Here is a 23554-nt window from a genome sequence, read left to right as displayed (position 1 = left end):
CATCTCAGATAGTTCCAGCAGGGGAGCGATGCTCAGTGGAATGACATTCCTGTCCGTGATGCAAATTGTCATGCTGGACCTCTTCCAAGGCATTTCTTGGACTTCACCCTGGACCCGGTCTGCTACTTTTCTCCACGTGTCTTTCCTCTACATCATCTCTTGGATATTCGCTTAATGTATGGCAGTGCCTTCAGTGCAGCTACACTCTTTCTCCTTATTGAGTACCTGCTTCTCATTGGTTCTAACTGGTTCTGATTCATCAGCACAGTGTGATGCCAGTCAAAAGTGTGAGTCCACCTGGTGTCCTACATCTCTGAGAACTATGACTGAAGATCTGGGGAGACAAAGTGCCTCAATTTCTGGTCAAAGCATCGGTCAGTTATGAAAGACTGATTTCAGATAGTGTACTCACATTTTTGTGCCAATTAATTTCAGAGCATTTAAGCCATATCCTTTACTAAATAGCCTTCAGCCATCTTTCTGTCGAATTGAAACCCCCACACTTGCTCCATGACGATGCTCCTTACAATGATAATGATGTTCTCCTCCTCCCCCGACCCTTCCCTTTCCCCTAGGCAGTGTCCTCACGGACCTGTGAAAAATGGGCTGAGGTGCGGGGAAAGCTGAACAGATCCAATCCTTTTTACAGTGACATCACTGGCCAGTTTCCCTGAAGCAGAGCCAGGACCGTACACCATGTCCGGTATCCAAATTCATTTCTTAATCTTTTTTTTAAAAAAATCATTACAGATTCAAGTCAGCGAAACTCACCAAGGGGCTCAGCTAGGCTGAGATAATGGAGAGAAAGCTTGTCTCTCAGAATCATTTGTGAAATGAGGCGTACAAACCATTCATAGTCTAAAATCCACATTTCGTCTCTGCTTTAAATAAAATGCTTTAGCAGGTAATGCTGGCTAACGGTAAAGACAGTAAAAGCCTGAAAATGGTGATTCCATTACTGCAAACTCACAGTGAAGAAAAGTATAGGACTGCAAAAATAGATTTTTCCAGTGACATTTGTTCTAATAAAGCTTTTTAAAGCTCCTTTTCTCATGACCTCCTTAATGCATGACCTTTTTTAATAAGCTGTAATAATTTTGCTGAAGTGTTTTGAAGTGCTTCATGGGGAAATTTTAAAGCATCTCTCAGCACCTGAGGTCAAAGTTCCTTTGGAGACTCAGGTTTAATTGGCGTACCTGTACTGACCACTTCTGTACTTGTGCCCTGATTAATACATTACATAGATTGTTATTTATGTCATAAATTAGTTTATCTAACATCTTTGTTCAAGAGAATTTAAAATACTAGGTTTGTGTACTACACTACTTACAATTTACACTTTTATACTACAGGGTAATTTTTACTCTATCAATTCAGGCTAGGTACCTTGATCAAGGGTAATATACCAGGAGCAGGAATCAAACCCATTTCCTATCATTACAATGCACTGACTCTACACTCCCAGCTATCCAGCTCACACCCACTGGTACCTGTCAGGACAGTAGGTTTGTCTTTACTACTTGAACTCCACCACAATGGAACAATTACATTTTTTTTTTTTACAGCCAACTCAACCTGGAGAATGGTGTTCAGATTTCGTCCCAGCCTTCGGTCTGGAAAAGCGATCTAACCACCTAATACATTGAGGGGGTGATTTCCAGTTCTGCTTTCTTTAGCAAAAGCCAGTGAAAGCAGGTACAACTCTGATTTTCTTGTCCAGTCAAGGGTTGCGGTGGTCCAGAGTCTATCACGGAAGCATAGGGTATGTGGCCGGGACAACAGTCCGTCACAAGCCAATCACACCAACACTCTATGGCAATTTAGACATACCCGTTCACCTGAAACACACATTATTGGATTGTGAGAGGAAACCAGAGCACCATTATGAAACTCAAGAGATCAAATTAACACATAAACTGCAAAGATTGAGCTGGATTTGAACCCATGTCCAAATCCACAGTTTAGGGGCTGTGAGGCACCAGTAGTACCCACTACACCCCCAAACTGTAACCAGAAAGTACAATCTGAAGTATTATTAATAAGCTTCTTTTATCACACACTTCTATTCAAAGTGATTTACACAATGTTAGATACTCAACTTTTCAGTGATGTACTCTTTTATACAGCTGGGTATTTCTACTGTATCATTTCAGGGTAAGTACTTTGATCAAAGGAATGACAGCAGGACAAGTATTTAAACTTTGACCCTGCAGTAAACCTTTAAGGCGACAGCTCTAACTTCAATGCTACCTGCTGTCCCATATGTCTGCTGTACTCTCAAACCAGGTACAAATATGAAAAAGAAGTCTTCCACTCCTGGAGGATCTGACACACGGAATCACAGAAAGGGAACAAGAAGCTACTCCTCAAATAACACCTTTATTATGGCCCCCCTGCCTCGGGGCCATTTTTGACAGATGTATTTTTCAGGCTTCCCATCATGCAGCAACTCGGGATGTTCCAGCGCACCACAGTGAGTCCAGCGTGAGGCTTCTGCTCTGGAACTCGGCCTCAAGAAAACCCCCCGTGAGACATGGTATGGAAAGGAGGAGGAGATACCAGCACGTACTGGATGTCTGGTAAACAGACTAGTATCTGCATTACCTTCACATGACTCACCCCACCAGTTCATTCCGCACTGCTGAATCCGGGCAGAATACCATGACCGCAGTCGATTCTTTTTTTGCCAACACCTAATATATTTCCTTTGAAAACAATTCATATTAAAGCAATATTCTTATTTCACTCTTATTGACTGAACCATCTCATTATCTACCGAAATAATTTGAGCTTTATCTGTAAAGGGTCCAATGGCAGTTTATCTCTCGGGGTTTCAACCAACAGTGCCACAACCACAGCTGCATAGTCTGACCTTACTTATTATTTATCGTTTTGTTATTTATTCATGTAGCTGACAATTTTCTCCAGATCTGCTCTCATTGCTAAGCTGCATGCTGTCATTGACCAGTTTATGCAGCTGGGTAATTCTTATGGGGGAAATTTTAGGGTAGGTGGGGGTCAAACCTGGGCACTTCACATGGAAGTACAAAGGGCAAAAAAGAAAAGGATAAAACATGCAAACTCTGCATATCTCCTTGCAGCAGTGCATCTGCTAATCTAACACACACACACTGTAACCACTACGCCATCTGCTGGCCTCTTGTTAAAACCCTGTGGATTCTACACGCATAATTTGCATGTATGTAGTGAAGGCAGTAACATTTTTACACAGGCATAAGTGTGGGATGATGGGACTGGGACTTACCGGGGCTGTGGTCTGCTGTGGGCCCTGTGCCTGGGGTCTCCCTGGTGTGGCCCACCTTCCAGTCAAAGTCATCATCTGTGTTCTGGCTGAGCTGACAGACTTCCTCCCAGGAGTGGGAGTCGGGGACATTGAAGTTACAGGCCCCTGGAAGGGCCAGGATGTGTCCTGGGCAAGAAAGGAAAGATCACAGCTGTGTGTCTCATCATCGGCTGGAGTGAGAGTAATTTAGAGCAAAAACATCTACAGGGATGAGTGCTAGGGGTCGAAGGTCCCCTCGGCTCACTCACTGCAGTCGAGCTCATCCGACTCGTCCATGCAGTCGGCCTTATTGTCGCACACCAGGTGGGACTCGATGCAGTCGCCATTCTGGCACACGAAGTCAGTGATGGAGGGGCAGGATCCTGGGAGCACAAGTTCTGAAGAACGCGCACACACACACATACACACAGAGAGAGAGAGAGAGAGAGAGAGAGAGAGAGAGAGAGAGAGAGAGTTAGTGGCCCTGTGTTCCCTCTCCTGCCTCCCCTCCACAAATATCCCTTTCCCTTATGGTAACCCAGAGACTATGTCTTTTGAAATACCGAGACATAAGCCATTATCTAACAAGAGTGACAGGAGTGTTAAACCCCTCAGAAAGATTCTGAAAACTTTCCAGCCCACTGCTTAGAAAGCACAGCTTCACTTAGGTGAGAGAAGAGCAGCGATCAACCAATGGAGCGACTGGGAGAACGTTCTGTAACACACTATGAGGTATAGTTAGAAGTGGAATCCCTAGTGTTTTAAATACCTGTACCAGTACCTATTTAATTGCTCCGTATGAATATTTGTATATATCAGGATCAGTAGGTTCGATCATATCTCACTTGGACCCACGTGCAACAAAGTTGAGAAGAAATTGTCTACAGAGAGAATGGAAAAAATACCACAAAATCACTGTGGGCACATCTATAGTAGATATATATTTTAAAGATCAATAAATACCATATTTCAATAAGTTAAAGGCCAGCGGAATATCACAGAACCAGTCAAAGATGCTTTTCTGGATATAATTAGTTAATTATTTACATAGCTGGGAAATTGCAATTTAGGGTCAGTACCTTGCTTGAGAGTACCATAGCAGTAGGTGAGATTCAAGCCAGCAACCTTCAGATCCAAAGGTGGCAGCTCTATTTAGTTTACGAAAACAATACATGCCATGAGACCAGTGCCCGGGTGGAGATGGAAGGCCCATTAAAAGCTGGCCTGAGCATCAAGTTGGTCACAACCTTTTCGCCGCGTGTTGGAGTCCTCAGCAGACCAAAGCCCCGATAAGAATTTTTCCATTAGCCACACTGCAAAAACAGGTGAATCCCTTAACCGTGCCCATGCCCCCCTTAACCATCCCCACCCAGAATAGACAGGAATCTGGATGATGCCTCTGAGTTATGTTACACCCAACAACAGCATCAATAGGCATTAAAGCAAAACTGCAATATAATCAATGTCAGAATGATATCTTTTCATAACCAATACAACCAATGTGTAAAACACGTAAATGTATACCTACGCACCCATGGAAGTCAGTCTGCGCATGTAATGCACACTCCGAGTGCTGGCTGCAGGTGCCTGGAGCAATCCGTTGTGTTAACAGTGCCTTTTATATGAACGCTAGTCTAATGGGGAACGCCTGCTTCTTAAATGAAAGCCAATATATGTATTTATTATATATTTGGCAGGCCTTTTTGTTTCCAGAGCAATGCTTTAAAAGAGTCTCAATGTGAGGATCCATCACGAGGACGGCAGGAGCGCAGCGGCTAAGGAAACAGAGCTCTCCTGTTGTGCTCCTCTGAGAAGCGAAGGGGACACCCAGGGATTTGTTTTATTATCATAAACACCTCCAGAAATGAGTGATACTAAAAACCTGGGAACTACACCGTGGATCTGCAGAATGTGCGGTAAGAGGTGTTTGCACACGAATTAAGATTCGTTGCTAGAAAAAATCTCCTCGAATGCGTCTTATTGCAACTTCGAAAATATACTTGTTATATATCTTTGTAACAGCTGTGGGTGTAATTCTGAAGATGTAACTCTCAAGAAAACACAAAATTGTGACACATAAAAAAAATGCCAGCCAATTACACGCTTAACATTTCTCTCTAAACAAATTAAACAAATGACAGGCATACTGTAAGTTGGCAATATCCTTAAGTACAATGCCCCACATTTAAGTTCCGAATTCAGACGTCACGCATCACTTAAGCGAGGCGGCAGGTGGCATAGTGGTTGGAACTGCTACTTTGGCCTTGAAGGACCTGAGTTCAAGTCCACACGCCAGTGCGGTGCCTTTGACAACAGTAAAGTACAGTAAAAAAGGCTCTGTTCTATAAATGGGCAAAACATGTGAAGAGCTAGCTAAATATTTTGTCGATATCTAGAAAATCGTCAGTTAAATCAATAAATACTAATATTAATGGCCATAAAGTGGAATGTATCTTGTTTTATGTGGTTGCAAATAAGAGGTTGAACACACTTAGAAATTTTATTAAAATTGTCAATATGCACCAGTATATTACTTCATATTATATTACCTACAGTATATTGCTCTGCCATGACAAAGTATAATAATCCTATAGTAGCGTGACACACCCAACACAGTACATAAATGTGTAGCAATAAGAAGAGGTATCACCGCAGATTCCCATCAACTGGCAAGTAATAAAAAAATATGTCCAACATATCCTGTCACTGAGCATTCTGAGCGCTCTGCTCTGGTCTCCAGCGGCAGCACTTTGACTTTGAACAGAGCTTATTCTACCTAGTTGATTTCTCCCCCACCACTACCGTTTCAAACTCGTGCGTTCTTTCCGGGGAGAAGGAGTAGCTCCTTTACAAGGGTCACACAGACATTCTTTACAGTCTCCTGGGGACTTGTTATAAAACCATTAAATGCTCAGGTGGTGAGGTCACATATTAAAACCCAGCGGCAACATTAAAAAAACACACAAAAAAAATTTGCACCGAGATGATTAAGAAGAAGACGGCCGTGTAACCGAGTTCGGCAGAAGTTATGGAAGTGCATAAGGACAGTTTTAAATTTCACCTCCACTCATACCCAGAGGCCTCAAAGCATTCTTCCCTAATGAATACCTATAATTACATGGGATTAGGTGGCAATTAAAATGCATAATTGCTACAACTGATTTAAATCCGAATTTCCATTCCTTACGTGAGTTGTATCGAGATGCAAAACACCTTCGCAGCTAAATTGTCGCTGGCTCGTTCGGGTGACGCGGTAGCTAGAGCTTCTGTGTCCTCCCCCCCAAGGAATCCCTCCTCCATCCTGTCTTTTATCAAGGTAATTATCAAAAACTGATTGCCCAGTTGAACATGAAAGCATGTGAACCCTACAGGGATGGTCATTATTCTTGTATAGAATATTAAAACAAATCCCATAAAATCTAAATCTTGAATCTTGAAATAAAAATGAAAAGAAAGAATTCTGATTTACACACCTGATGCTACTTACCTACTTATATACTATCTGAAACTTGGGGCTCGCTTATTTTTTGCTCCGGCACTATTTCCGCGTTTCTACTGCAAACGATTTCCTCTAAAGCAACGCCTATTACGTCACATGAGAAACACTGCCTTCCTTAAATAACCATTTCACGGTAAAACTAAGGGACAAAAGGGGCTGAAATGCTTTCAGGCAACACTGTGTAAATAGGTAAATTTTAAGTATCTTAATGTTGCACTCTGAGCGCTAATGCTAATGGCACACAGTAAGGCAGGGGGACTCAAAATTGCCGCTCCATTTAGTCAAGAAGAGCGTAAGTCCCCACAATAAACACAAAAGCACAATAAACTCAGGAAATAAGTGAAACTTTCAGCACAAAAACGCCATTAGCATTTCATTGAGCCAGCGCCGCTGTGGCTCGGCAGCTTCCGTGACTCAGAAAGCCGCTCTGTGACACCTTTTACTTGCCGGGAGAACAAAGCCGCGTCGGATGTGGCCCGTGGTTCGTGTCCGGCTTCCTCTTCCTCTCATACTGGGCTTTTTAATTCATACCCGGTTCTCCGAAACCAGCCGTAGCATCTTACTACCCGGTTACCTCAGACCACGTGGTAAATCTTCAGATTTCTGCATTTATTTGTACAATTTAACTGATGCTTTCTTTCAGAGCAAAAGACAATATTTACCCATTCATACTGCTAACTAATTTTTACTCTATCAATTCAGAGTATGTACCTTGATCAAGTGCACTAAGGCAGGAGGTGGGATTTGGACTCAGCTCCTCTGAGTCGACAGACAGACTCCAACCTCTGCACCCTCTGCTGCCCCATGCGATGACATTCCCCTTTTCACTGTATTCAACATGATGCACACACCACATGTCTCATTCAGAGAATTCAGTGGATATCCACTTTTTCCATTCATTTCAGGTCAACGCATTCACCTGAACCGCAGATCTATGGACCACAGACACAGAATCGCAATCGCCACTCAGACAGGGCTGGATTCGAACCCAAAAGCTTGAGCCGAGAGGCGCCAGTGCGTCCCACAGTACCACAATGTTGCCTTCGGTGTTTCATTTAGATTTCAAGCTCCAGAATATAAATAATATGTCACAGCTGTGACGTGTGAATGAAAACCTATAAATCACAGCACTTGAAACAGCTCATTTCTGGCCTTTGGCGGTGACACTCATGTGGGGGATGGGGGGGGGGGGTTAGAACCTTAGAGGCAAGACGTTGTTCGGGGGAGGTCTCACTCACTTGGAGCACAGTTGGAGAACTCAAGGTCATCCAAAGCAGCTCCCCCACTCATGTCGTGTGCTCGGATCCCCTCGAAGATGAGCTGAAAGTTCCTCATCTTGCGCAGGGGCACCTCAGCCCGGTTCCAGCGGGCCCCCTGGTTCCCCGTGATGTTCCACACCTCCTTGATCCCACTGCTGGTCTGGAAGAGAAACCAAGGAGGATTCATGCGTTTCAGACATATCATAATACATGATACTTACCATAATACCGATATCCTGATCTAAACCTGGGGGCAGCAGGTGACATCAGGGTTGGACTTATACTTGAAGGAGCCAGTTTTCTCAAACCTCAAATGTCCTTGACCAAGGTACTTACCCCGAATCTACACGGTAAAAAATTATCTTGCTGTGGAAATGGGTAAATCGCTGTTTGTTAACATCCCAAGTTGAATTAATTAATATAGCAAAAATCACCCAGCTGTATAAATAGGTTAACCATTATAAATTTCTTAGTATATAAACATACACACACTAAGGCATTTTGGACAGAGGTGTCAGATACGCAATAGCTAATGTTTTCATAAAATTTTTTGCAGAACTATTTGGTATCAGAAGCAACTAAAGGTGACAAAACTAGTTATTTACTGTGAAGGAGAAGTTTCTTTCTCACACCTATTACTGCACTTTTAATTGACTTCCACACCAAGGAAATGACATAAAATCAATACCGGCATCACTGTCTCTCTCTCAGGCTCCATCCATGTACTATTAGAACTGAAAAAAAAGATCTGATCGTGGGTAATGGCAAAAAGCTGCAAAAAAAAAGGAGAAATTGAGAAGCCGGAAAATAATTTTTCACAGCACTGTAAATTTAAACCTGCAGTGGACGTACTGAAATTGAGAGTGTAAAACATTCGGTTTGACATTATAAACAACATGTTATACAGAGCAAGCTGTAGACGAATGTTACCCCTAATATTGTCACTTTACTGCAGCGCCATTTCAGCATACAGCTCATCCTACAGGCGAGATGTTCATCTGTTTGCCTCCTGCACAGGGTTTGAAATACAGTCATACCTAATCAGTAACAATCACTCTGCACACAAAAATTCATTAAAACTGAGCCCATATTGCATTTCTCTGTTAATTCCTCTTCTGTTCCCACGCTTTTTTGGAGGGAAAAAAATCACTTGTCATGTGTAATAGCTTTTTGAAATGAGGTTTTTATTCGCTATATTACCGAAGGGGCCATCTAAAATACTTAATACTTTTGCTGTATTTTCCTTCTAAATCTTATTAGTGTTAAGTATATTTAAGCTTAACTCGTGTCTTTGGAATTTAAGCAGTGCTTTCCCAAAGAGAAGCACATTTACCATATTTTATCCTACCTGTGTACTGAATATGTATTCACCTTTATCAAACCTGTCTTTATTTGCCATTTTAAAGTAATATCCCACCTCAAAACCTCAAGGTAATTTGTGTGTACAGAGGTGAGTGATCATATTTCCACATATAAAATGATAACAGTTGTGTCTCAGCTGTAGATAACAAAACAGAACAAACAACAGAAACAAAGGTCATGACAACATGGAGATAATCAGTGTACTATTAAAATACTGTACAAGTAAATATAGCACACGGAAAAAAAATGTTAAACATTCAGACAAAATGCCGATGTAGAAATTCCAAAAAGGTGACCTAATGTTCAACAAGTCTTTATAATTACAATGGGTCATAATTTAGCCAGCAATCTTGGGAAAAGCAAAAGCTTTCATGTAGCCAGTACTCAAAAATGCACCGACACTTTCAGCAAAATGGTTCAATGGTGCTTCTGTTTTTCTTTTTTGTTCAAAAGCACTGGCAGACAGACACATAAAAATCTGAGATCTGTTCTCTGCCACATTCACCGTAATCAGGATCTAACCCATACAGCACTGAGGAGGGGTGGTATAGATTTTCCACTTTGCCCTTATAGTGCAGCCAAGGGAACACGTCTCGACGCACAAATAAAGATTCAGTGGTTTCCTTCACAACCCCCTGTTGAACCCATGACCAACATTGGGTGCTTCTCCTCTGACAATGAAGATTAATGATCACAGACTGGTGTGGGAGAATCAATTCTGATGCTCTGTGGGCCAATATATAGAATGAGTGCTGTTCATCGAATGGTCAACAAATTTAATAAATTCTGCAATGCACATGTAAAAACACAGTGGTGACACGCTTGGTAAAACATAAAAACGCACCTAATAACACAAGGGACTACAAAGCAGTTAAAGCTACTATTTTCCAGTCAAAGAACTAGGTTTGAATCCCACTCCTGATGTAACACCCCTGATGAAGGTACTTGCAATGAACTGATACAGTAAAAACTGAAAGCAGCTTAAAGTAAAGATGGTCCTTGACTTACGATGGGGTTACGTCCCGATAAACCCATCGTAAGTCGAAAATCTCGTAAATGGAAAATGCATTTAATACACCTGACCTACCGAACATCATCGCTTCTTATCCTTTAAGATGGTCGAGATCATCGATTGCAAAAGTCCAAGTTCACGTGCGATGGCCATTACGGGCTTGCCGCCTTCACCGAACTCAAAGTCAAAGTTGCTTTATTGTCATTTGAACCAAATACAGCTGGTACATTACACAGTTAACCAAAACAACGTTCCTCCAGGACCATGGTGCTATATAAGAAACAACACAAAGTTACTTACATGGGACTACATAAAGTGCACGTGTGCAAGACATGTGCAAAACAGCACAAGACAGTAGAGTAATTACTAAACAAGAAACAATAAACACAGTAAAAAACAAAAGATATTACAGCATAATAATACATACTATAGCTATAAACATACTAATTAGAGTTTATCCTCAAGAGCAATTGCCCTCCTCTTCTTCTTCTCACCAGTAGAAGGAGACACAGATGGGCGTTTCGTACACATGATGGATGCACAAAACACAATGTAGAGGGGATCCAAAAAAAACGCTGGACACAGACAAAATTGTAGAGTATCGGTTGTACACACCAGCATTGCTGCTGCTTCCCAGCTGCTCAGCATCATGAGAGAGTATCGTATCGCGTATCGCTTGCCCGGGAAAAAAAATCAAAATTCGAAGTACAGTTTTTACTGAATGTCTATCGCCAGCTCACCATCGTAGAGTCGAAAAATGGTAAGTCGAACCATCGTAAATCGAGGAGCATCTCTATCTTAAGTATACAAACACGGTAAGTCACTTTGGACAAAAGTATCATATAACTCAGATGTTAATAATAGCAGCTTCGGTAACATATTTCACCTACTGTGCTGGGGAACTGATGGTTTTAGACCTCTGAACTCCCACTGAGACAAGCCGAAACAGCGGTTACCCTGTTTACCTGAGGCTATGAATGACTTGCCCTGAAAAAAACACGGTCCTCTCGGGTTTTTCAGTGCAATATTTTCTTCGATAGTGTCGAAACGCTCTAACCACCCGAGCGAGAGCGCGCATGTCACCAAGAAAAGAATGTGCGTCGGATTTGTCGATAAGACCTTATAGTACTTGAAATTAAAATTTATAGCGGTAAAAGCTGCACAAATTTAATGATGTGGAAATATTTCAGATGTAACAGGTAAATCATTTCAGCGTATTTCAACTTCAGATGCGTTAGGCTCCTGAGGGCATGTTCGTATGAAGTACATACTTCGGTTAGCTGACGGGGACTTATCGTTTTATCTGTGTAAAACAGAAGAGGATCCCCGGCGCTCTCAGCAAGGCCTTGCGTGATTCAACTTGTTTTCCCTCTTCCACCAAAGGCGAAGCTGCAAAGCGCAGCGGTCGGACAAGACGGGAAAAGCAATTAACATTTAACAGACGAGAAGCAAGAATTTTTGCGCATGTTTGAGACTTGCATGAAAATAATAGGATGTAAAGAAGTTTCTGCTCTGCAGAACTGCTCTGAACGAATGCCGTCCGTTTTTTTAAGCAGCCCTCTGGACCTTTCGGATCCCTATGTTGTTGCAGGAGTGTGTGCAATAAAACATTTTTTTAAATGGAAATGCATTGTATAATTACTCAGTGACGTTCAGGAAAAGCATCTCCGGGGGGTAAATCTTTTAAAATATTCTCGCGAATGCCCTACTGTGAATGTGTCGTTTGCCAAAACCCAATTTATATTCATAGTTTTTTCTGTTTTATGGGGTCTCTGGCAGATGTTGCATCGTTAGTTCACCTTCAAATAAAGAATGTTCTGTTTTTTCTCTTTCTCACTTTGGAAAGAAATATGATTCAATTACCGAGCATTAATTAACGCTCACAGAAAATACAGTTGACAGCGGTACCTGGGTTTATTTGCAAGCTATTTTTTTTGTGCATGTGAATTAAAATGCAAAACATAAGCAAAGCCTGACCTAATGCCAATTATTTACATATAATTTGGTAAATAGTTTAATGCTTCACATGGAAAAATATAGTACTGTAACAGATTTTTTTACCTGTATCACCATACACATTCACAAAATATTGGTCTGTTATTAAAAATAATTACTTTCAGACACCGGACCCAAACTGGGGTTAAAGACTCAACATACAAAACACACAAGAAATGACTAAAAAGTGCATAATTTACCCTGGATAGAATATCATCTGCCAAATTCATAACTATAATAGGCTATAATAGCCAATTAAAAAAACACCAGTTCAGTAGATATAACACTCATTTACAACCTCACACTATGTTACCGTGTATCTTGGATGCATGTAATTTTTATATTTACGTTTAGTTCAAGTGTTATGCGTATATTAACATACTGTGTATCTTGGCTGCATACATGCATTTTTTTCTGTTTATTCCCACACACCCAGTGATGTTTTACTTTCAGTTTTACTTTGCCATGATCATGCAAATGCCATAGCTGTCTTCTGCTTCTTCTTCTTATAATAATAATAATAATTTATTATTATTATTATTATTATTATTATTATTTATTTTTTTTTTCTGTCATGTTTTCACTACCATCAAGCTTGTCAGCGCACAGTTGTGGCTTTGACTTGATCAGTGCACTCTGCCACTTGGCCTTAGTTCTGACAAGCAAATAATTGCTATTAGTATTTGCCAAGCACGCAGCACTATGTGATTTCCAGAGACATCATGGGACACATTTGGGGAAGTAATGGAAAAAGAGAATTGTTTTTTAAGTCAAAGAACAGGATGCACTGTAGTTCAGATGAGTCACGGCACTGTGTTAATGAAAGTAAGATAAGGGAAGACCAACCCACCCCCCCGTGTATGTTTTTTAATCATTTCATCATTCCTAAAACAATGCAGCGGTAGCCAGTTGCAAACATTCATCTGTATAGCAGTATATTTCACTGTATCAAATCACTTCTAGTGTCTTGCACAAGGAGGGCCTCTCCAAGGATTTGGCCACACAGCCTTCTGGTTTTAAGACCATCACCTTAACCAGTATGCTACCTGTTACCCGACAGGAGTGTATCATAGACAACAAAGGCTATTGTAATACATCCTTTCAGACTGGATGGAGAATATTATTTTCCTATCGAAAACAATATACCGATTAAATTGGTCGAGAGCTAATGCGGTCATTACAGATATGAACGGATATGGAATAAGCCGGATGAATGAAAGAGAACCAGTCTGCACTAAGCACTAAGACAGGGTCACTGAACGCAGTAACAAAACATCTCTATCCCCTTTATTTTTATTCCGTTTTGTTCCAGCGGGATTTAATTAGAGACCTTAGTTTTTCTTCTCCTTCCTGTGGGCACCGGCTATTGACACTGTGTGGGTTGCCATTTGGCATGAAAATTACATGTTCTGTGAAAGATGGAAGGGAGTGGATGGATTAGCGTATGTGATGGGGGTGGGGGGAGTCATCTGAGCATGAAATCATACTTTGACAGCTCATCCCCAGCCTGGCAAGCAATGCAATCCATTTATTCTGCAGTCGCATAACTCTGTGCCAATAATTAGCCACCAAATACCCGCCATTTCCTACCATCAATACAACTGGGACCAAAAGTCTGGTTGTAAATCGTTTTGTTTGTAACTCCGAAGTCAACTTTGCTAGTAAACCAAAAGAAATAAAACTTACCTATAAACATTTCCCTTGACTTGTATACAGGTCAGGTTATATAAAGAAACCTTGGACATAGCTATAAAAAATTAATAAATAAACAAACAAATCAATAAAATAACTATTATTAACAAACATTGTTACATTTCAATTGTAAAATAATTTTGCAGAACTGAAAATAAAAATATGTTGTCCCCACAAACACCTGTTCAGTGCTGATAGTTGACCGATCAGTCTCATAAACATCTGTAGCGTTCCACATCTTACTGATCACCAACATTCGGGAACACCAGACACGAGCCATAAACACGGTGGATGTTGCTGGATTTAGGTGGCCCAACATTCTGATTCTGTCTGACTGTTCAAAACTGCCATCGATCAACTGGGAAGCTAAAAACAGGTCGCATTCGATCCGCAACCGTCAGAAAATATAATGAAATACACAAGTGAAGAGCACACAATCAAAATGAATAAATAAACAGGAAAATGTATACTGTAAACTTAGAGGTCCATAACAAGGTGCCGATATATAACTTCATATTTTAAATTATGTTATGTATTATATATTATATTACAATATAAATTATCGTATGAAAAAGCTACATAATTTATCATAATACATATTATAGTATATTAAATATAGTAGTTTTGTTTTAATTAAATTACAGAACACATCTTTACATGGCACACTTTACACTTTACATTTTACTAGACCGTTCAGCTTCAGGACTTTGTGTGAATGTGCAAGTGTTCAAGGACTGAACATAAAGCCAGCAGACAAGTCATATGAGTGACAAGGGATGGCTGTGCAATGTTGTAATCGATCACTAATATTTACCAGTATAAACCTCCTTTCTGTCACCTTTAATATACTGCTTTTTCCATTGCCAGATGCTTTTCTTCAAATGGGAGGGAAATAATTTCCACATTTTCTTCAGAATTTTGAGATGCTGTTCTCGTGTATTTTTTCCTACCTCAAAAACTCATTATTGCATTTTTTTCTAGTTGATTTTAAAGAGTATAAAATATTGAATATAAATTAAAAAATATTTTATGCCTGTTAATCACCTGTGTATCTGTCGGCAACTGTGTTGTTGCACAGTCTTTACTGAATCTGTGCTGAGCACTTTGTCCTTAGATGGGTGCAGTGCAACAGTTACACTGACAATTAATACACCCTTCTCAACACTAAGTATGCAAATGGAAGGCAGAACATTCTGGAAAGACCTTATATCTGTGTGCTACAAGAGTTTAAAATGACTCAGTGGCACTTAAGAACAATAAAAACTAGTCTCACAGCACAGGGTGGTGTGAGACAACAGAGGCTGGATCCCCACTCAGTCTGTGTGGAGTTTGTATGTTCTCCCCAAGTCTGCATGGGTTTTCTCCCGGTGCTCTGGTTTCCTCCCACAGTCCATAGAGCTGCTATTCAGGTTCACCCATAGTGTGTGAGTGACAGAGAGAGTGTGTGTGTGTTCCACTGATGGATGGATGAGTGACCCAGTGTAAGTAGTGTATCTAGCAGTGTAAATCACCACGGTGAATAAGCTGTGTGGGCTGATAGCACTACAGAGAGTTCATTGGAAGTCGCTTTGGAGAAAAGTGTTTGCTAAACGAATTAAAGCAGACGTAAATGAAGTAACGCCAAAAAACTCTGGGATTTTATGAACCATACCTGCTTCCATTTTCCAATAAAAACTATTTTTTGAGCATCATTTTCCATGGCAACCAGGAGCATGCTGATGCCAGACACACATGGCATCTGAGACCATGCAAAGTGCCAGATTTTGGTGCTTGTCAACTCTTGGCACTTTCACTTCAAAACGAAAAAAAAGGACGTGAACGCCAACTTAATTACAGCAGTGAACATAATCGATTTTATTCTAATTTTAAGAAGATTTGATGGAGACGAGCCCGATATCTCAGAATTATGTCTTTAAAATGTAATTGTAATTTTCAACTGGGATTAAACTTCTAGGGGGGCGCGGTGGCGCAGTGGGTTGGACCGGGTCCTGCTCTCCAGTGGGTCTGGGGTTCGAGTCCCGCTCGGGGTGCCTTGCGACGGACTGGCGTCCCGTCCTGGGTGTGTCCCCTCCCCCTCCGGCCTCATGCCCTGTGTTACCGGGTAGGCTCCGGTTCCCCGTGACCCCGTATGGGACAAGCGGTTCTGAAAATGTGTGTGTGTGTGTGTGATTAAACTTCTGTTCCTGAATCTTTTTTTCCTTATTTTTGGTACTTTTAAAACCTTTCCCCCTTTGTTGGCCCAAAAATTTTAATGGGCCTTAGGCACTGTGCCTACTGTGTATAAAGAGAAATCCGGTACTGGCTACATACCCTGCAGTTTACTTGTTTGGGGGTGAGAGACTGGTGGGCTTCCCCTGGACTGTCATCACAGTGCTTTAACGGAGGAAATTTTATTATAATATAGATTCTCAGCGGTCAGCACACACACACACACACACACACACACACACACACACACACACACACACACACACACACACAGAGACACAAACTACTTGCTGACTAAGTCACAGTGTAGAGAGACATACCCCCATGTGTTAATCTGCACATATATTTAAACCCTGCATGTATTGTTTCACATTTATTGATTTGTTTGACAGCGACCGGTACCCGGAGTACCTACGGGGTGTGTAATTTCACCCACTGAAACTCAGTGTGCTCAGAGATGCAAGCTCTAGTTTGCTAAACCTGGACGGTGTCAGGGTGGGACAGCGAGAGGTACGTGGACACACGGGCAGCTATTACCGATCTAACAATATAAACATCGGGAGTGAGGGCTGCTCCTCGAACCTGCTGTCAGCTCTGCGCCTGACAGCGTGTTTGTGTTCCCATATATATGGAAATTTAGAATGGATACCGGAGATTGAAATTAATTTTCCGTCTGCGAGATGCACCCATCTCAATTCCAGCTGATGAAAGCACGATCCTTGGAGCCAAACACTTGCGAAAGGGGTGGACTTTAATGTCAGCCTCCCTTGATCGTAGTTCGGAGGGATAACAAATATAGACCACTGCTACAGCGCTGGAGGTCCTACAGGCCCCCTAAGTGTCCCTCACTTTAGCCCCCGCCGGAGATCCTCCGTTCCTGTCGGGGAGGGGTAGTCCATGTTATAAACAGGCGAACCTAAGCAACTGCCAAAGCGGCACCAAAATTTGCTACTACAATCAGATAAAATCTTCTGATCTTGGATAAAATTAATAAAACCGTTGCTTAATAGTAATCAGTTTTATTTGAAAAATTAAAAATCTGCCACTTCATTCATTATGTAAACATGTTATGTATGATGCATCTCCACCCCACCTCTTCTTTGAACTGTCTGAACAGTTTTGCAGGGAACATTTTCTTTGAACCAAACTGTCTCTGCAGAAATTTGTATACAGGACATGTATTTGTTCCCTTTATTTTATTTTAGTTCTTTTTTGTTGTTAAAGGCACGGTGGCACAACAAGTAGCGCTGCTGTCTCACAGTGTGTGAGTGGTGCGAGAGGACATGGATTTGATCCCTGTTCAGCCTGTGTGGAGTTTGCATGTTGTCTGTATGGCTTTCCTCTGGGTGCTCTGGTTTCCTCCCCCAGTCCAAAGGCGTGCTGTTCAGGTTCACCGATAGTGTGTGAGTGAGTGACAAAGAGAGTGTGTGTGTGTTCCACTGATGTGTGGATGAGTGACCCAGTGTAAGTAGTGTATCTAGCAGTGTAAGTCACCGCGGTGAATAAGGTGTGTGGGCTGATAGTAACACTACATAGAGTTCATTGGAAGTTGCTTTGGAGAAAAGTGTCTGCTAAATAAATGAATGTACATTTGTGTTCTGTACTTATATAATGTTTACATTTGTGTTGTCATAAATAAATTCATTAAAATATTTCAGCATTTTATAAATATGCATATTTAAATATATAATATATTCATATCTGATTTTGTTTAGAAATTCACATTTTAATTTTCCTTCTTCATAATGTGCCACCCCAGTGAGAAGAGCACTATACAAAAATCAGTTGAATTGAAATGAACTGAATACAAGCGGTCAGCGAGTTACGATAGTCCGATTTCTGATTTTTCGACTTTACGATAGGGTGATAGCGATACACATTCAGAAACCATACTTCTAATTTTGAATTTTGCCAGGCAAGCGATATGCGGTACAATACTCTCTCGTGATGTTGGGCAGCTGAGCAGCAGCAGCGATCCGCATCTCTTAGTCTGCCACGCGGTCACTACCGTATACAACCAATAATCTACAGTATTTTGTGTTGCCAGCATTTTTTTGGATATGCCCCCCCCGACCCCCCACCCACGTATCTATGTTGTGTTTTGTGCATCCATCATGTCTATGAAACACCCATCTGTGTCTTCTGCTACTGGTGAGAAGAAGACGAGGAAGGCAATTACTCTTGAGGAAAAACTCAAGATAATTGCCCATCATGTGGGTGGCAAGTCTGTAATGGCCATCGCACGTGAACTTGGACTTTCGCAATCGATGATCTCAACCATCTTAAAGGATAAGAAGCGATGATGTTCAGTAGGTCAGGTGTATTAAATGCATTTTCGACTTGCGGTATTTTCGACTTACAATGAGTTTATCGTAAGTAACCCCAACATAACCCCATCGTAAGTCGGGGACTGTCTGTAATCATCAGTAATCATCTACAAAGAGCAGAGATGCCAACCTTACCTAACCAACCTGGTCACCTTCTAAGCCTCAGTTGCATCATGATATCCTGTCCATGAAAGTCACAAGCTGGAGTAGAAAGAAAACAGTCTCGGCCGAGCCCAACGCTCACATCGAACAAGCTAAACCCACATAACCTTGTTGCGCTTAGCCCGAAATGACGATGTGAAGCCATCATGTGGACTCACCACCAGCAAGGAGAAAGGTTCGAATTAAGTGCAATGCCAGCCAAATGTCAGGCTTAAACAGTTAGAACCTACATGGACTAGATTCTGGTAACGAACAGTGGCTTCATATCTATAACGAAAGTGAAAGTAACTTTCCTCATACTGTATGTATGTGTACCTTTAATAATTTAAAGAGAGAAGTCTGATCCTTATTTAGGGAACCAAAAACCCTAGCGCTGGCCCTGTCTCAGAGTCCTATAACTGGACAACATCCACTCATCTGCTGGTAATTACACATGAAAATGACCCAACCTCACCTATATCAGCTTGTGGTTAATGGTTTAATTTGGAACGAGATGTAACCAAGGCAACGCAAATTCATCTCCAGTGTCTGTTTTGATGGATTTTTGTTTTACACACTGAGAGCCTTTTAAGGTTTTAAGCCTACTCTAACCGTGCTGACTTGCTCAAGGAGACTGCCCCGTGGAAACAGTTTATACGAAACAATTGGAACAATAAAAAACAAACTCTATTTAATGCTGATAACATGGCCGTTGGTCATGCTTTGAGGTGCTGACTCCGACGCTGTGCGTTAAGAGCTTTGCCCTCTTCTCTGGTTCAACAGAAGCAATCATGAATGGTTGGGTTGAGAATATGATTACGGTCAGAATTGTTGCCATGCCAACGGAGCCCAGTACCACGGTGTGTCCTGGTGCTATGACTTCTTCAGCACAGCACGTGAAACAAAAGAAGAGTATTGTTGGTCAGGATATCTGGCAAAGGATAGATGTCAGTACGTGTGTGTCAGGTTTCTGAGATCATTATGTGAGCATAGACACATTTATTTATTTACATGATGCTTCTTTACAGAGAAACTTACAGCATTTAGCTACCTATAATGACTTATCCATTTAAACAGCTGAGTAATTTTTAACGGTATCAATTTACGATAAGTACTTTGATCAAAAGAATACAGCGAGAGGTGGGATTTGAACCTGTATCCTTTGCATGGCTGCTGCCAGGTCTAACCACTATACCCTCAATACCCACATAATGCATACCTGAAAGAGCACTATGAGCAGGGGAAGGTTGCATGTCTAGTTTACAGGGGTAAACGGGTGTCAAACGTGCACTGAGCTTTGGCCCACCTTGACGAGGAGGCGCATGATGCCGGTGGCTTTGGAAGACAGGTAGTACCAGAAGGTCAGCTTACAGGTGGGGCTGGATTTCTTCCACACAGAGCTCTTCATGTGAGCCTTGTCGCCTCTTAGGCCTATGGGTGTGGCCTGCAGGTAGACAAAGTGACCTGGGAGGGGGCAGGTGTGAGACAGGAGGACTGGTCAGACCCCTTTGACCCCTGCAAGATGAACAGAAGATTACACCATGCTGTGAAGCAGTTGGTGTAGTAGGTTGTGGAACCAAAGGTTAGAGGTTTGAATCTTACCTCCAGCTCTAGTACCCTAGATCAAAGCACTTACCCTAAATTGTCCCTGTAAAGTGACCCAGTTGTATAAATGGGTAAATAATTGTAGGAACAGTATGAGTTGCTTTGGAAACAAGAGTCAGCAAAGTGAATAAATTTAAAGATAAAAATTACTGCAGGACTAGGAGGTATCACATACCAGCTGTAGAGCTTATCAAAGTGAGTGTCAGTACAAACAGGGTATTTGACTAAACTCCACTGTGGAGTAAAAGTGGGTAAAAAGTGTGAAAAATACTGTGAACAAGTGATTAAATCACTCTGGATGTATTTTTTCTGTCTTTAGAGCAAATGAAGATTTAAATGTAACTGATTCCATGGCAACAAAAGCTCACTGAATGATGTATCTATACAATTTAACTTTTGAGATAATCATGACTCCACAGATAGCTGTCTCTAAAACTTTTAACATTTAATTTGCATGTTAATAAAAAAATTGGAAGAAAGGAAATTGATTTCTCTGCCCTTGTGGGAGGCTTAAATTGGTTGAACGTTGCCCGTATATTTTCCATTGCAGCTACGTTACTGGACATTTGAATTGATTTAATTTAAACATAATTAAGAATTATCATCCAAGATATAGGTTCCTTCACTACCGGAACACAAATTTAATTTTTTTTTTTTTTTTTTTCCAACAGCGGTTCTTGGAGTTGGATGGGAGCTGAAAGAATCTCGCACTGTGTTTGATGTTGGCTTTTTGGAATGAAGGATCACGCGGCCACATCAAACAGGGAGCACTAGGGTCCACCTGCGTCTCTAAGGTTCATAAATTGTTTAAGTCATAATCTGCTTTTGTGTTGCTGGCAGGATGAGTCCAGTTTCATGAGGAAATCAGGGTAAGGTGAGGATTTAGTTCCGCACCACAAAGTTACCTTCAGGTGCTCCGTTCCCTCCCAGCTGCTCTTCCCACTTTCTGCTCAAGGTTTGTGAGTGTTTCTTAAAACATCCAACGAACAAAAACACTGAGGGGTGACTTTTTCTCCCCGAATGGGGCAGAACGGGTACTGCAAGTTCCTTACACTTTCATTTATTTATTTAGCAGATGCTTTCTTCCAAAGCAGGATGGCTGGTAGTGTCACGGTTGAAGCAGGTGTCAAGTAATGAGCTGTGCCTCACGCCCTGTGTTGCCAGGTTAGAGTTAGGCTCCGGCTCACCGCAACCCAGCTTGGGACAAGCGGTTGTAGACATTGTGTGTGTGTGTGTGTGTGTGTGATGAGCTGTGCCTTTTTTTTTTTACTATTTTTCTGGAACTGATGATTTTAGGACGGATCTTTGCTATGACTTGCTTTTTCCCAGACAGACCTTCATTCTTAGCAAATACCTTAAATAGAAGGTGCAGCTGGTGTAATACTGGTTAAAGTCATCAGCTGGCACTCACAGAACTCAGGTTTGAATCCCTCCTCTGTAGTCCCTGATAAAAATTTAATTAAATAAAAATTACCCAGCTGTGTGAATGGATAAGTAAGAAACTTAACGATGCAAGTTTCTCTGGAGAAAAGGGTCAGGTAAATTGTAAGATATTGTTTTACAGAAGTGAGGGGTGCGGTGGCGCAGTGGGTTGAACCACAGTCCTGCTCTCCGGTGGGTCTGGGGTTCGAGTCCCGCTTGGGGTGCCTTGCGACGGACTGGCGTCCTGTCCTGGGTGTGTCCCCTCCCCCTCCGGCCTTACGCCCTGTGTTGCCGGGTTAGGCTCCGGTTACCCGTGACCCCGTATGGGACAAGCGGTTCAGAAACTGTGTGTGTGTTTTACAAAACGCTTTGTATAGCTGGACTTTTAAAGAACTTTCCTCTTGTTTAAAAGTCACTACCTTTGGGTTAAAAAATCCCAGCTCGTCAACACGTACACCCCCTGTTGGGTCGAGCGGAGTGCCTTACCGTTCTCAGTCTGTAATGTGTGGTCCACGGGAGGCTGGAAGCTCTGGGCGGAGCCTGTGCCCAGAGACCAGTCAAAGCTGTCAGCCTGGGAGTTCTTCCAGCCACAGCGGCCGCTCTCAAAGGTGCAGGAAGTGCCGCAGTTGGCCTCGTCGGACCCGTCACCACAGTCATCCACGAAGTTACAGCTCTTCTCTGGCTGGAAGCAATGGCCGTTCCCACAGCCCAGGTATCCTCGGGGGCAGGAGTCTGTGGAAAGTGGAGATGCAGACACACATAGATGTGGGAAGGACACTCATCCAACAGGAAGTACCTTGAAGGTCCAACCAACAGTGATTGGAAGAGGAAACACGGGGAGTTCCATATCTCCATTAACCAAATGCTTCCCGGGCACACATTAGGGCCATTAGTGCATCGAATGGGTTGGTGGGCATATTCGCACGGGGGCCATCTGGACGCACAGGAGTTAAAGAGTATAACTATGGTCTGAATTGGTATGTTCATATGTGAACAAGCACCCACAACAGCAGGAAAATTAATGTCTCCCAAAGAGCCACAATCCATCATTCCTTGCACAGCACTACTTCAAGGTTCTGTAGTACTGCATGGATGGAGTGTCAAAGTGGCATGTGAGAAAATGATCAAAATATACATTTTGAAATATACATACACAAATATTCGTAGACATACTGTACTTATAGATACGCATACGCAAAATTAAAGAATTACTGCTCATAATGTAGTACATTAACAAACACAGTGAATTTTAAGACAGAACAGAAATAGACAAGATGAGCTTCTTCTGTTTAATACATCCCAAAATTAATATAGGTAGACGCAGTATATACTGCAAATCCATGTGAACCCCATTACCTTGAGAACTCAAAGCAGATCCGTGAGAAAAAGGCATTTTGGGGGGGCAGGAAAGGCGGAGGTGAACCATGACAAATGGGCTTGTCCCCATAATCGGGGGAAGAAAAGGAGAAATGCCCCACTAATCCCTTTGTCCTCATTAAAATTTCAGAATACCACATTTTCCCTGAAGATCAGGAAGCTGCATGCTTCCTCCCATGTCAGCCAGTTCAGAATCCTGCACACCCGTGTGTGTGTGTGTGTGTGTGTGTGATCACCCCCCAACAGCAGGTGTGTCTTCAGGATGCTAGAGGCCACAGGTGTCAGTTCACTAATCCTAACACATGGAGTGTAAAAGGAGATAATCCTGGGAGATGTATGGATCTTCTCATGATACTCCTTATTGGAAGCAAC

General features: G+C 41.9%; 1 protein-coding gene across 1 annotated transcript in view; it reads right to left on the bottom strand.

The window, feature by feature from the left end:
• Nucleotides 1–23554, bottom strand: part of malrd1 (MAM and LDL receptor class A domain containing 1) — a 92553-nt gene that overhangs the window by 26258 nt on the left and 42741 nt on the right. Inside the window, exons 28-32 of the mRNA XM_029254858.1 lie at nt 22292–22537; nt 20085–20242; nt 8021–8201; nt 3553–3681; nt 3266–3430 (exon numbers count right to left, since the gene is read on the bottom strand). Coding sequence (XP_029110691.1) covers nt 3266–3430; nt 3553–3681; nt 8021–8201; nt 20085–20242; nt 22292–22537 — 879 coding nt within the window. The remainder of the gene's footprint in view (nt 1–3265; nt 3431–3552; nt 3682–8020; nt 8202–20084; nt 20243–22291; nt 22538–23554) is intronic.

The sequence above is a fragment of the Scleropages formosus genome, chromosome 9, assembly GCF_900964775.1.
Source record: "Scleropages formosus chromosome 9, fSclFor1.1, whole genome shotgun sequence".
NCBI classification, from domain to species: domain Eukaryota; kingdom Metazoa; phylum Chordata; class Actinopteri; order Osteoglossiformes; family Osteoglossidae; genus Scleropages; species Scleropages formosus.
The sequence above is the reverse complement of the archived record's forward strand: the minus strand, read 5'-3'. Positions and strand labels throughout refer to the sequence as shown.